This window comes from Aythya marila, assembly GCF_965140915.1.
Source record: "Aythya marila genome assembly, chromosome: 2".
Taxonomy (NCBI): Eukaryota; Metazoa; Chordata; class Aves; order Anseriformes; family Anatidae; genus Aythya; species Aythya marila.
In genome coordinates this window covers 106,216,511-106,230,166 of record NC_139043.1, presented here as the reverse complement: position 1 = coordinate 106,230,166, position 13,656 = coordinate 106,216,511, and the positions used below count along the sequence as shown (strand labels likewise).

At 38.9% G+C, this 13,656-nt stretch overlaps 1 protein-coding gene across 3 annotated transcripts in view; it reads right to left on the bottom strand.

Moving 5' to 3' along the window:
- Positions 1–13,656, bottom strand: part of MYOM1 (myomesin 1) — a 78,880-nt gene that overhangs the window by 43,592 nt on the left and 21,632 nt on the right. For all 3 annotated transcript variants that reach the window (XM_082752242.1, XM_082752243.1, XM_082752244.1), the window contains exons 6-14: positions 11,930–12,022; positions 10,873–10,961; positions 10,677–10,739; positions 8,964–9,128; positions 8,264–8,425; positions 4,677–4,818; positions 2,233–2,432; positions 694–750; positions 212–336 (exon numbers count right to left, since the gene is read on the bottom strand). In XM_082752242.1, coding sequence (XP_082608368.1) covers positions 212–336; positions 694–750; positions 2,233–2,432; positions 4,677–4,818; positions 8,264–8,425; positions 8,964–9,128; positions 10,677–10,739; positions 10,873–10,961; positions 11,930–12,022 — 1,096 coding nt within the window. The remainder of the gene's footprint in view (positions 1–211; positions 337–693; positions 751–2,232; positions 2,433–4,676; positions 4,819–8,263; positions 8,426–8,963; positions 9,129–10,676; positions 10,740–10,872; positions 10,962–11,929; positions 12,023–13,656) is intronic.

Here is a 13,656-nt window from a genome sequence, read left to right as displayed (position 1 = left end):
TGTGTGACACATTCTACATCCATTTTTGTAATTACATGTATCATTTTATTTTTTTTTTCTCCTACTTTATCTTAATCTACATCAACAATTATGTCAATAAACATCTAGTCCTAGCCTGAGTTTGAAAGTGGAAATGAAATTCCAGAAAAGCCGGCAAAGAAAACTTTAAAAAAGATTGCCACAACATGATTCTGATTTTCTCTGGTTTTACCTTTTCCACAAAGTACATGATACCCTCATGGCCCCGCTGTCCAGGAGGTTTCCAGCTAAGCACAACATAGTTCTTTGTGGCTTCAATAACTTGGAGGTCTGTAGGTGGACCAGGAACAACACCCTCTGAAGTACAGGGGAGAAGAGTAGGAAATGGAAATGAGTATGAATTCCTTCATATTTGTATCAGAATCAGTGCTGTGATTAAAGTATAGGACAGGTATTAACATATCTTGGCACCTGATATTTTTAGAAAACATAGTATTTAAAGCAATCTATGTACTGGTTTTAAATGTCATTGTTATAATGTTAAACATGTTTATTTATTAAGTCCTCAATAACGAAAGCTAAAGCCAGAGTTGTTCAAGGTTGAGTGACTCTTCAGAACAACGAACTTTGGGTGTGTGCCAAAGTCCATTGAACTCAATGGAAGTTTTCCTAGTTACTCAGCCAGACTTTTGTAGGCAAAAGGGCTGTGTTTACCTGCAGGTTCTTCCTCAGTGACAATAATCTGTCCTGTCCAGGGAGCGGAAGGGTGACCTGAAACAGATGTCATAGAGAGGATGGAAATGAGAACTTTCACAAACTTTTGAAATATTGAGCAAACTGAGTCCTTTGTGGTTCAAAACTAACGTTTGCAGGATTCACGTGAGCTCAGTTCTTGGTGACTGCTGTGACTGTTACTCGTGTAGGGATACTCAAACCTAGTTTAAAGCAGTTCTGTAACCAATACATCAGGAAAAAATTAATCAACAGAGGCACATATTCCTTGCTGAAATTTCTCTGAAGTCACTTAAGTGACAAGCAGAGGTATTTAGCTCACTCAGAGGTATTAAGCTCACTTGTTTTTAGAGAATTAACTTCATTTTCCATACTCTGTTCATTTGGTTTATAAGCTCACTCATTAAAGGAAGAGGCAAGGCTGCTCTTCGTCTCTTTTTAACCCACTTTCCCTCACATTTCCAGCTTTCAGAACAAGGGTCATAGTCACAGACAGAAATTACTCAGCCTGACTCAACACACCAACTTGATATGCTTTGGGTGGCTCTCTCCGTGCCTTTGCATTATCATATTATCACAGCTATGTAGCTCAATGCTGTCAGCCAGGTCAATGCATTTTCAGAGATAATTTTTGCAACTGCTGTTCTCCACCTCCATGTGCTTCACCTTACATTGGCTGATTTGTTTTGGAAATTAGACTAGAGATGGAGCAGATGGGAAGAAAAGTGGATCATGAGGGAGAAAAGGAGATGCAACAGGTCACCAAAATCAGACTCCCTCTCCTGAGACAGCTTCCACACTTCCCAGTGAAAAGCAAAAGCCCTCCCAGATTTCAGGTTTCACGTGTGACCACAGTATTTCCTAGTAGTGTCATACCTGGCCATTTTAAATAGTAAAACTTCAGTGATGAGTAGAAATACCTGGATTTCAGGCATGTGATTTTGGGATGTGGGTGGAGAAGGGGAATTTGAAGCAAACTTTTAGTTAAATTCATCACCCAGGCCTTTGTGTCTAGGACGTCTCCAGGCTACAGGAGAAATATGCCTGACTTGTAAAAAGTTAACTGTTAAGCAGAGGGCTTGAGATCAATAATCTGTTGGGCTGCCCTGATATTTTGCTGATGTTATTGAAAGACTTTGGTCATCACATGAGTGCAGAATCAGCCGCCCTTGCCTGCAGCACAGAGGGTGACTATTCACAGGATCCACTCAGCTATTTTGCTGGTGGAACAAAAGCAAGTCTCTTCAGGCAATTTACTCTCCTGTGCCTTTTCCCTGCTTTCTGCAAGTCCAGAGTGCAGCACTGTAGCCAGCAAAGCCATTCAAGCTGTTGGAGCGATTTGTGCAAAGAGCACTGAGATGAATCCTTCTTGGCAAACGTCTCCAAAAAATATTTTGTTTTTGCATTGCTCCCTCTAGTGGGATTTTGAAGGCTTAAGAGTAAATAGTGAGACTTTTTATTTATTTATTTTTCATACAGCTTCTTAAGCCTTTCAGGCAAGCTACAAAAAGCATGTCTTACTTCTAAGCCTGGCTCTGTCAGCAGGATCCAGGGCAGCCACGGGCTCGGACACCCGTGACGGTAGGCTAATGCCAACTTTATTCACCGCTCGGACTCGGAAGATGTAGGAGCGGCCCTCAATCAGACCAGTGACAGGAAAACGGGCGAACTTCACAGGAGTCTCATTGCACTGGGTCCAGTGGGTGGTGCCAACCTCACACCTGAAACATACAAACAGCAGGAAGGAGTAGTGCTGGGAAGGGAAAAACGCAGACTCCAGGCACCCAGACCTTTAGTTTCACCATCCGTTCACGTTCATTGCCTGAAGCAAGCCAGCTTCCCCAGCACTGGTGTCTGCTGGTGAAACCAAAGCAGCTGCAGAAGGGGTCAGGGTCGAAGTGCCACCTGCCTGTGCACTGAATCCCCTGCAGCTGTGCTCCATCTTTCCCGAACTGGGGAGGGGACACAGACAGAACTCACTCCACTGTTCAACCCTTCAAAGTATGCTCTGGGAGGCTCGGGGAGTGTCAGCTTCAGCATACTTGAAGGGACATGAAATACATGTATCCTTGGCAGTTGCCAGGAGCAGAGCTCATCCTGCATGCATTTGCCCTACTGTACAGCAAGAGGCTTCATGGTGTGTGGAAGCCTCTGTTCAGATTTCATCTGTGACCAACCCAGAACACAGAGAGCTGTAAATATGACTGAAGTCAGAAACCCAGCTTCAAATTTGAAGAATTTGAAGCCCTGCTTTGGATGCTGCTGTGGTTGCAAATGTTGTAACGATGAGACCCAGCAGTGTGGTGCTCATTCCACTGCTAAGCCTCACACCCTGGTAAGACACAGTTTTTTTGGCAGAAAGAAGAGAACCAGCAGCAGGGAGAGCAACGACTCCTGCTCAGGGAGCTAGCAGGAGCCATCACCCCAGGAGCCCTTGTAGGTGGCTTCCCAGCATCCAGCCACATGGGCAGCAGGAAAAGGAACCAGCAGCTCAGGAGATGCATTTTATCGCTGCTGATTTTTTATTGATACCTGCTGAAGTAAATGTTAGGGGGAAGCCTAGATTTCTCAGTACATGCAAACTTCTGTTTTCTGGCAAGTGTTACGGTCTTACTCAGGGTGGTTTTGTGGTCCAGGTTTCTGCTCAGCGTGAAGGATGCCCTAGTTTTAGCTTTAGCACAGACTGTTCGTGCTGCTTTAGGTGGCTTGCTCATGCTGCAAGGGCTAGCCTGGCTGAATATCTGGGTGTCTAAATACCTACCCTGAAATCAAACACTACCAAAGACATGCAAATGTATGCTCTTTAATGGATTTCTCCTCTGCAAGGTTCTGTGAGGAAGCTGAGTGCTTTCAACACTGTTTTCTCAGTAACTGATCCACAGGCAGAATTTGCGATTTGCCAAAGCACAGCAGGGAACATTTCTAACAGTCCTGAGCTTAGTATCTGACCACATCTTCTAGAATCCTATGCTAGAAATATACCAATTTCATTAGGTGGACCTGGGTGTGTGCTGCTGCTCAAACAACCCAAAGGAAGCTGTTTTTGGTATTGCAGAAATAAAGAGACTGCTTCACCCCACAGGGCCCACAAAAGGACATGCTGCTGTGTCTTTGGGGCTGAAGGGTATGACAAGGCAACATCGCGAGGTGGAAAGTAAACTTGGCCACGTGGGGGAATATGCACCACAGGCCATGCTATATCCACGTATTAACATGACAGAAAATGGGCATTTGCTGCTGGGCAGTTTATACCAAAGCACGGCAGTTGATTTATGGTGATGTGCTGGAGAACAGTAACATAGCTTTGAATTGAACAGGAACTCCATGTCACTGATGATGTATTATTCTATTACTGAAATTCAAAAAAATATTACCAACTCTGAAAACTTCACTGTAAGTCTCAAAATAGTGACTGAATTTCTTAAATCCCAAGCTTCTGGAATCCTGTCATGGTATGACATATTCACCTTTCATATTTTTAGAAATTATCTCCAATTCTTATAATTGAATTGAAAAACACATAAATGCAATTTGCTTGTGAACATGAGAACTTGAAAAACAACAGCACATAAAGAAATCCAACTCCCTTTGGAATAAGATTTTGCTTTCTGGGGCATGGTAACTATTTGGAAACAGGAGGGAGAGCTCTGATCTTGAAGGAACTGACCCTGTGAGGTACCAGCACTGTAAAATCCTGAGGCCTTTTGAGCCTCACAAGAATCAGTGAGAGCTCAGCAGTGATTTGCAGGATCATTTCTGTGTATTGAAACAAACCAAGGCATAATTATTTCCCTGAAATTTAGATCAGGCCCAGCCAATCTAACCTAAGACAAAAAGTTGTTTTTTTTCTGGCAAGCACGAAGAATGAAAATAACAATGACCACTTTATCTCAGTCATTTAAACGTGCTTTTAAGTTTTTGAGTTAGAATGCATAGCAGTTTTTCACACTGGTGTGCTTGCTGACCTGTCAATGAAGTACCCAAGGATGGGGTTTCCTCCATCAACAGCTGGCTGTTTCCAGGAAACAATGACATAATCTTTGTTGGCATCTAAGCACTGCACATCCAGCGGTGCTCCAGGGGCTCCTGGGATTTCAGCATCAGCATCTGCAAGGATGGAGACACACATTTCCTAATGTGAACCACAGTTCTTTCACAATTAATCTTTAAGGACCAAACTCTGTTCTTTCTCAGCCAAAAAGTTATACTACTGGCTTCAAAAATCATTTGCTTTTATATTGGCAGTGTCTTTCCAGGTTTTGCTTTTCGCAACATTTACAAATACTTAACATGTTACAACATAATGTAAATATAACAGATCTAGGCATTTTAAATAAATATTAGTATCGTGAATTCTGATGAGGTAGCTGCCAGAGACACTGGCAAGACAAGTGAAAGCTTGGCAGACTCTCTATTTACCTCTTATGTTACTTAGATAAGGCTGACATTTTGCCTTGCAGCCAGGCAATAGCTCAATCAAAAGGATTCAGTTACTGAATACACAACACTGCAGTCTAAAAAGAAACACATTTTTCACTTTTGTGATTTCTGCCACATACCTCTAACACTGATGGGGTCAATACTGCTACATATAGCTCCCTGACCAGATCTCATCTGACCCCACAGTGAGAGCTGTGAGGCAAAACCTCTTCTATTCAAATACTTGTTTTGTTGTTGTTATTTTGTTTTGTTTTGCTTTCTTACAAGGTCATCCTCTGGAATGATCAACTTTGTTGAACTACTGTTTGCTGGATATGCAGCCGCAGAACAAAGACCTCTGCTGAAGAAAATGCCAGTCTGAACATGGTTCTGTTTCTAAAATGAATTAAATGTCTTAGCTTCACACATAGTACTTCATTGTTTGATTTTGGTTAGATATGAGCTGAAAAGGTACCAAAACATTTTGAAGTTTAATGATATCACGTTTTGGAATATAACCTTTATAAGGATGAGCATATTGTTCCTTTCAAGTGTTCATCACAAATATGAGATTATTGGTGTCAAAGGGCCTTGAATAACATCAGATTCTGGGCAAATTTTATCTAAAGCTTTAAATAGTAATGCACAGTGCTGGGCACTGGAGAATTACACTGTTTACACAGTCAGAGTTCAAATTTTGAGATGGAGTGATTTTCTTGTAGGGAAAAATAACTCTTGCAAGAAGATTATTTAGAAGACTTTCAAAGAAAAGAGGCTGTTTCTCTGCAGGAACAGCATCAGTTTGTACAATTACATATAGCATTTTTCAGGCCCTGTTGTGAGCTACTACTAAGGAAGACCTGACTTAAGACTTAAGTTGTACATACCTGAAGAAAAACAAAGTTTGGCTAACAAATATTATTCTTGAATTCCATCTAAAACACAGACTTTTTAAAATGTTTGGTGCTTCAGGGCATTACAAGGTTTTGTATTACAATGTATGTCGTTTCCCATTTTTATGCTTTTGTTTTTCAGAAAAAAAGAAAGAAAGAAAGAAAAAAAGCCTTATAAGAGTATTTAATATTCTTCATTAAATAAAATGGTATTCTTAAAAAAAAAAAAAAAAAAAAAAAAAAAAAAAAAAACTTTACTCTGTATCTTCCCTTTTAGACACAGTAGCATCATATGGAAGCTTTGAAGCTGTGCCAAAGTTACTGAGTGCAGGCTCTAACTACAGCTAACTAGATCCAGTTTTTGAAACTATAATGTACAGGGTAAGCAATCCATTTAACATAGCAAAATAATAACAACACTAAGGGTAAAGACAAGATATCTTCAATGACCTGCCTATGAGAGGTTTAATTGCCCGTATCTCCTGCTTGACAAAACATGAGCCACCACAATTTCTTTCCAAGACAGACTGGGAAATAGCTGAGACAATCAGCATTGCTCATCAGCCTCCGTGGGGCTAGGATTTCACCCTTGACAGCTCGCTGACAAATACTGACCTGTAGCCATGGCAGAAGAGTAACCCCTTCTCTCTAAGCCTGTCTACAGAGCTGATGTTATGAGCCTGATGGGCACCCTACTCACTTCCAGCAATACACATGGGTATTTCTACATGTGACACAGGACATCTATTTGTGCTTAAACAATTATTTAAGAGTTTGGAGTAACCTGGCCACAAATTAGGAGGAGTGGTGAGAAACACACTAGCCAAAGGGGACCATGGGGAGCATTTAAGTAGAAAATAATTAAACTAATTTGAATTTGACAAGCTCACCAGTTGGCTAGTAAGATACTCTTGTGAAAGGGGTAGCTGGTTCACTGTCAGGTCATACCTGCCTTGCTGGAAGTGCTAGAAGACGTAACAGGAACAAGATCATTTATTTGTATGGCAACCCAATTTTAAACAAGAAAACAAGTACTGATTCTCCTTGCTGCTTGGTCACAGACTCACATTTCAGTCCACTCTTTCTTCAGGTGATGAAAACATCTGACTTCAGTCATATTTTCTGAGCAGACTGTTACGTTATCTCACACAGCTTTGCTACAGTTGAGAAAGCAGTGACACTCCAAGCATGTTCTCAGAGCCAAAAATTTCCAGAGCCTTTTGAATTAGCATTACATGCTTCAGCTGCTTTTAGCAGCTGGGACAGATATAGACTCAGCACGTAACCTGATAGTCATGGATCTTCTTAAAGAAATATTTACTCTAATAGAAACTCAAGGAAGTTTTTAGTGGTACAAGCAAATAACATCCAGAAAAACAACATTTAAATTCTTTGTTTAAATTATGGTGTCAGCTTTACTGCTTTACGTTACAGAACCACTGAGGAGCCCAGAACTGGAGCCAGCACTCCAGATGTGTCTCACCTGTGCTGAGTAGAAAGGAAGGCTAACCTCCCTCCACCTGCTGGTGACCCTCTTCCTAATGCAGCCCAGGATGTCCCTAACTTTTGCCACAAGGACATGTTGCTGGCTCCTCTTCACCCTGTGTTCCCCTAGATCCTTATGGCCTTTTCTGCAAAGCTGCTTTCCAGCCAGTCAGCCACCAGCACATACTGATGCATGAGGTTGTTTTTCCCCAGGTGTACGTGTAGATCTTTGTGTTTCCCTTTTATCATATTTTTTCTTTTTGTATCGTGCATTAGAGAGAACTCCTCAAATGGTGCATAAAAAAAAAATCTTGATCTAAACAATGTGGTTTAGGTAGCATGAGTTAGTTACAAAAATACATTTTTAAGTTGAATTATAGAGTTTTCCTCTTTATGTTTTACATTTGGTGCTGTTCACAGGCTGAAACTGAGAAGGAGTTGGGAATTTACATCAATAACCCAAATTTTTTCCTTGGAATGCCAGTGTGGTTTAGAAGTTTTCTAGCATGTGACACCAAAGCTTGAGGTACGCATTCAATTTTTCCAAAGATAAAAGTTGGAAGCAACAATGCTGGAATATATTAATATAAAGTATTATCATAAATGAATTTAATTCATTTTATATAAAAATTACTATATTATTTATAAAAATATTTATCTTTTTATTGGACAAAAGCACCTAAAACAGAGACGGATTTTGCCAGCAGATTTTCCTCATTTCTGCAATGAGTTCAGTTCATAAACCATTATCCTACCTCGAACGAAGACATAACCACTGTACTCTTCGTAGTATTCTCCCATCACCACACGTAGAGTGTAAAGACCTTCATCTTCCTTGTTTGCATGAGTCAGTGTTAATGAAGCTCGCTCCCCAGTCCAGTGCATCTGGACCCATTTGGATGGTGTAATAAGAACACCTAGAAATTAGAGAATTTCATGATGAGAACTAGGCAAAAACATTAAAGGAATGCATTGAGAATACAGTGAATAGTTTGAAAAAGATTGGAAATGCATAAGAGACCATTCCTGCTGTACAATTTTCTATCTTCAAAGACAATCGTAAATTACAGCTAATTCTGCTCTCATGTCAGTTTTATCTTCATCTTCAAGGTTTACATTCAGAAAAGAACAGCTTCTTGTCAGCTATTGCACTACAGCTTTGTGTAATTACTTTTAAAATGTAATATGTAGGAAAAGCTATGCGGGCTATGTAGATGGGCCACAGAGATGTTAGAACTTTTAGTATTTAAATTTGTTTAAGAAAGATAAAAGACATTTTCACAGCAATTCCTCTGTTTTCTAACCATGGTTTCAGTTCAGAATGCTAAATTTTGAAAAACTTTGAATCAAAAAGAGGAAATATTACTGCTTAGAAAGCTGAGAAAATACTGACCAAATCATGACATTCACAGATGCTGAAAGAAGTAAAGATCTACATCAACAAGTGTAGCTCACCATTTCTGTACCATTCGATGTCTGGTTTGAAGCGCTTGATATCAGGACTGATGACAACTGTGCAGCCCAGACTCATCGTCTCGCCTTCCCTCCCAAAGGCTACATCAAACTTGTCGACAAAGCTGATTTCAAACCTGGAAGCATAGCCATGCGGGGTAACCCCAACTGTATAAGGGGAAAAAATATTGGCTGTTTTTACCTTTTCTTTCATTTTGAGATAAGAGTAGTTAGTGAAAGTGCTCAACAATTAAGAATACAAGCTCTGGTAAACTGTGAGGTATAAATAGAAACAACATGTATTCAATAATTGTATTCAGAAGTAATTGTAGAGTCACATAATGCAAACACTTACTATCACCAGGAATCAATTATTTCTCTATTCATATAACTCTAGTTTATTTTATCAGGGAAAAGCTCCTTCAGAATTTCATTCCAGAATTTCCAAAGTTTCAGACTGAGTGTTTTGTCATTTTATTATCATGCATATAACTTAAGCATTCTTCTATTTATGACTACTGATTTGTTCAGGTCAAGCTGCTCTTTGCCTTAGATGTCTCTTTTCTTCCCCTGTTTAACTCTTTGCTTCATCTTAAGGCAGTCGTGACCACTCAGAATTCATTTTTAAACCCTAAGTCTTTTTGAAGGGAGCTCTCCACTCCCTCGGGCATTCGTGCAGCCTGTACCTGCTCCTGAACTTACCTTACATGATATTGTAATTCCTGAATGATTCAGTATTCACAGAATACTGTATGTGCTTTATACCTGTGCTGCACATACATGGCACAGGTCCTTCCATCATTCTTTTGAAAAGAGCTCAGCTGATAAAAGCTAGGGTCACGTTTTCCTTTTCCACAATGCCCTATGCTGGTAGCTCACAGTCTTCCTGTGTTCAATGCATATATACAGATTGTCATCTTCCTTCTCCATCACCAAATGATAGATCCCAAATGACATGAAAAACTTATGGCCTTTCATTTTGTAATAGTGTGTAATTGTATTTCTGTAATTTCAGAGCTTCAGTACATAAATGACATATCATATGCCTTTGCATCATATCCCAACTTATCTGTGCTGCTAAAATAAATGTCTTTGTTTCTCATCTGTCAAGCCTTCCATGCACAGGGTGCCTAGGGTACTCAGCACTCATATGCTACTGGATTTTCTTAACATTTCTGATCAAGAAAGTATGCACACTGTTGTAAATTACTTCAAAATATGAGGGTCTCAGGTAAAACAAACTATGATTTTTATCTTGATACAGCCAACATATTCAGATTTGCTTCTGACAATTTCATTTTTTCTATGCCTTCTTGCACCACATGAAATCACATAGCAGACAAAAACTATTAAGTCAGCCAGTCTACTGAAGCACACACACCCTCTAGCTTTTTTCCAGGATATGTTTTACATATTGCAAGATATGAAGTGTCTCTCTCTTTGACGATTTTATTTCATGTTCAGGAGCAATATTAAAATGATGCTTCTTGTATAAGCAAGTAGCCATGCACCTAGAGGGCGAAGACATGGTCCCCTGCAGGTTAGGCTAAATGCTATCTGAAATTGGAGAGTTCAGTACCTTTGAAAGATGACTAGCTTTTTCCTTCTTTTTTTTTTTTTTAATATATATAATGTTACAAAATATTCTGCTTAGTCATTTGTCATCATGTCACAACTGTAAATGGATGTGTCAAACAAACATATATTGCAACTTACAGCTCAGAGGCTGGGAAACTGTTCCAGCATGCAAAAGACTTGCATCAAGGTCTCCTTTGTACCCTAGATGCACACACAGAAAAAGAGCAAGTCCAGTCACTATCGCCAAGAGGTAAAAGGCCTCTGAGTTACAGAAATTAAATTGGTAACATGCATTTTACAAACGAAAAAACAAGGAAATATTTTGCAAACCTACTCTTTACCACAAGGGAAGCATAAGCTGAAATTTCTCCTTTAACATTCATAGCAGATGCCCGGTACTGAGCAGTGTCATCAAAATCACACCTAAAATTAGAGAAATTATTAGGTAGGGCACCCATTAATCCTTGGCATACCCGATCCTATGTTTTAAAAAAACAAACAAACAAACAACAACAACAAAAACTCATAAATCAGGGTAAAACCTATAAATCAGTAAAAGTGTGGGAGATATACAGGACACTGGACTGGTTGTAGCCATTAAGCTTTTCTCAATATTAAAAATCCATGTTTGAAAAAAATGTCTCTTCAAAATTTGCATGCAGATTTGAAATTGACAGTACAGCAGAAGTAGGAAAAAAAAGTCTGATAATATTTAAGTTATTTCTAATTTATTTTCTCCTATGGAGAGATGCCTAATGCGGAAACTGTCGAAATGGTACTTATAAAATATTTTCAAAAGGCACCTAATAGTACGTAGATTGTCAAAACTAGATTGTTGCTGAAGGTTGAAGTAGTTGATTACATCTCAGGATTTCAGTGGTTTTTGACAAAATTTTACTGCAAAAATTTCCCAGTTGGAGGATGAATGCTGTTAAAGATCTTTTTTTGTGTGTGTGTGTGTGTATAAGTGAGGACTCCTCCATTCTGTTCCTCATTTCAGTAAGAATCAGGACCTTGCTATATTGAAAAAATGGTTAACTCAAATGTTGTTACCCTGAACTAGGTATTTCTCGGTATTTAACTGTACTCATGAAGGAGACAAATGGAAAAATAGTCACAAGTGTTCTATATGTTTCTGAGTCAACCATAAATAAAATAATAATGCAGATATTAATATTAAAGATAAATTACTCACTTAAGTAAATGGCATATACTCTGCTGAGGAAAACCAGAGCTACTTCAACATTTAGAAGATACCATACATCTCAGATGTATAAACTTGATGTCTCTTATCTTTATATCCCCAAGAGATATGTTTATGCTTTGCAGGTCTCAGTCTACAGTAACATTTCAGCTTAAGTTATTTGTTAAATTATCTAATATTCCCTTACGTGCTAATCTCCAGTGAGTGCAGCCCATATCGGTTTTCAATGGTGTACTTGCCAGGGTGAGTTTGTACATCGATGGGCACATTGTTTTTGTACCTATGGAAAAGCAAAGAAACAATACATCACAAATGGAAGCATAATTATATACTTTAAAAGGTAAAATGCTTGGTGTTTGAAACATAAAACCAATTTCTGCATGTTTCTCTTAGATAAAATATAGTTTATCTTGGGAAAGCATTATATATGTTTGGAAGCTCAACTTCTCTCTTTTTTTTTCCTGCCCCGGGTGAATTTTATTTTCTAGCTAAAGGAAAAATAGTCTTGAACATGATGAAAATAAGCTTATACTACCATGAACTTCAACTTGCTACTTGTTAAGGAATGGAAGATTCTCATGAGCAACATTTCATGGTTTTCTGAATGGCAAACAATAAAAATTTTGTCACATTCTTACCTACTTTGGTAAGGTATTGTTTTGTTTTGCATTTTTGATGTAATTTTAAAACCTGCATATTCACAGAAATGCCATGTAGGAAATTATCTTTATTTTTATTTTTACTTGCATAATTAAGTTGGTGGAAACCACAAAGCAGATAGAGCTAGACTGGTAAAAAATTGTCTTGGTCAGAAAGTGCATTGCAGTGAGGCACCTGGCGAAAACTGTGTTATCAAAAAGCTTTTACAAGTGTATACTATGAGTATGTTCTTGATTCTCGTACTATGAGCGTTACCCTCAATAGTGGGAGTCAGGTAGGAAATTTTAGTGTTCAAAATTCCCAGTAAGTAGCTTGAAGGAATGAACCAGTACTGATCAGTAGTGAGCTGGCACTGCTGATTGCAGAATTTAAATTAATATTTATGTGAGACTTGCAGAGGGACAATTTAGTGGTAGGTTCTTTCTCACCAATCATCACTAAAACAGTCACTCATCCTGGAAAATACATGGTGTAACTGCATAACTGTTCAAGTGAATCCTGTCTTGAGTGAGCAGTATGGAACAAGCTGGCAATAGGAGTCTAATAAAATGAAATACTGAATTGTATTAAGTACTTCTAGGTTTGATTTGAGGTATATAAAGAAGAAGTGTTCCCTAGGATAGTGTAATGCTTTAGTATAGCTTTCCCTGTGCTGTGTATATGAGGGAAGTGGGAATGCAAATGGTGATAGATAAAAATATCTTCATCTCACACTTTGATGTAGCCCAAACAAACCTTTCTCTACATAAATCATAGCAGATAGCCAGCCAAAGGGCTTTGCTTCTTCATTTCTGAATTTAAAAATCAGTTTCCCTCCTGGTTATCAGTCTGGAAAGGGAATTGGTCTGTTGCCAGTGGCGTGTCCCACTTCACCAAAAGAGTCAGTAATATCCAATTTTATTTTTACCAAGAATATTAGGAGTTTGCTATATATCAGGACTGAGCTATATCTGCAATAAATCTGAACACTGCCTTTCAGCACTTTTTGTGTTATACAATAACATATATTTCCCTGACTGCAAATATTTGGACACAGTAATACACTGGGATTTGTCCAAGTGCCAAAGTGAGCAAGGATCATAAACCCTAATGCTTTTCATCCCAATCTTCCTCTCACTAAAACGTCTATGGAAAGGGACTTAATGCAGAACAGTACTCTCTATTCTGGGCTTCAGACCTTTGCAGATCTTCTTGAACTCATTACAGATCTCCTACTACATTATCTTGACCTACAGCCTGGGTCCACTAAGAGTA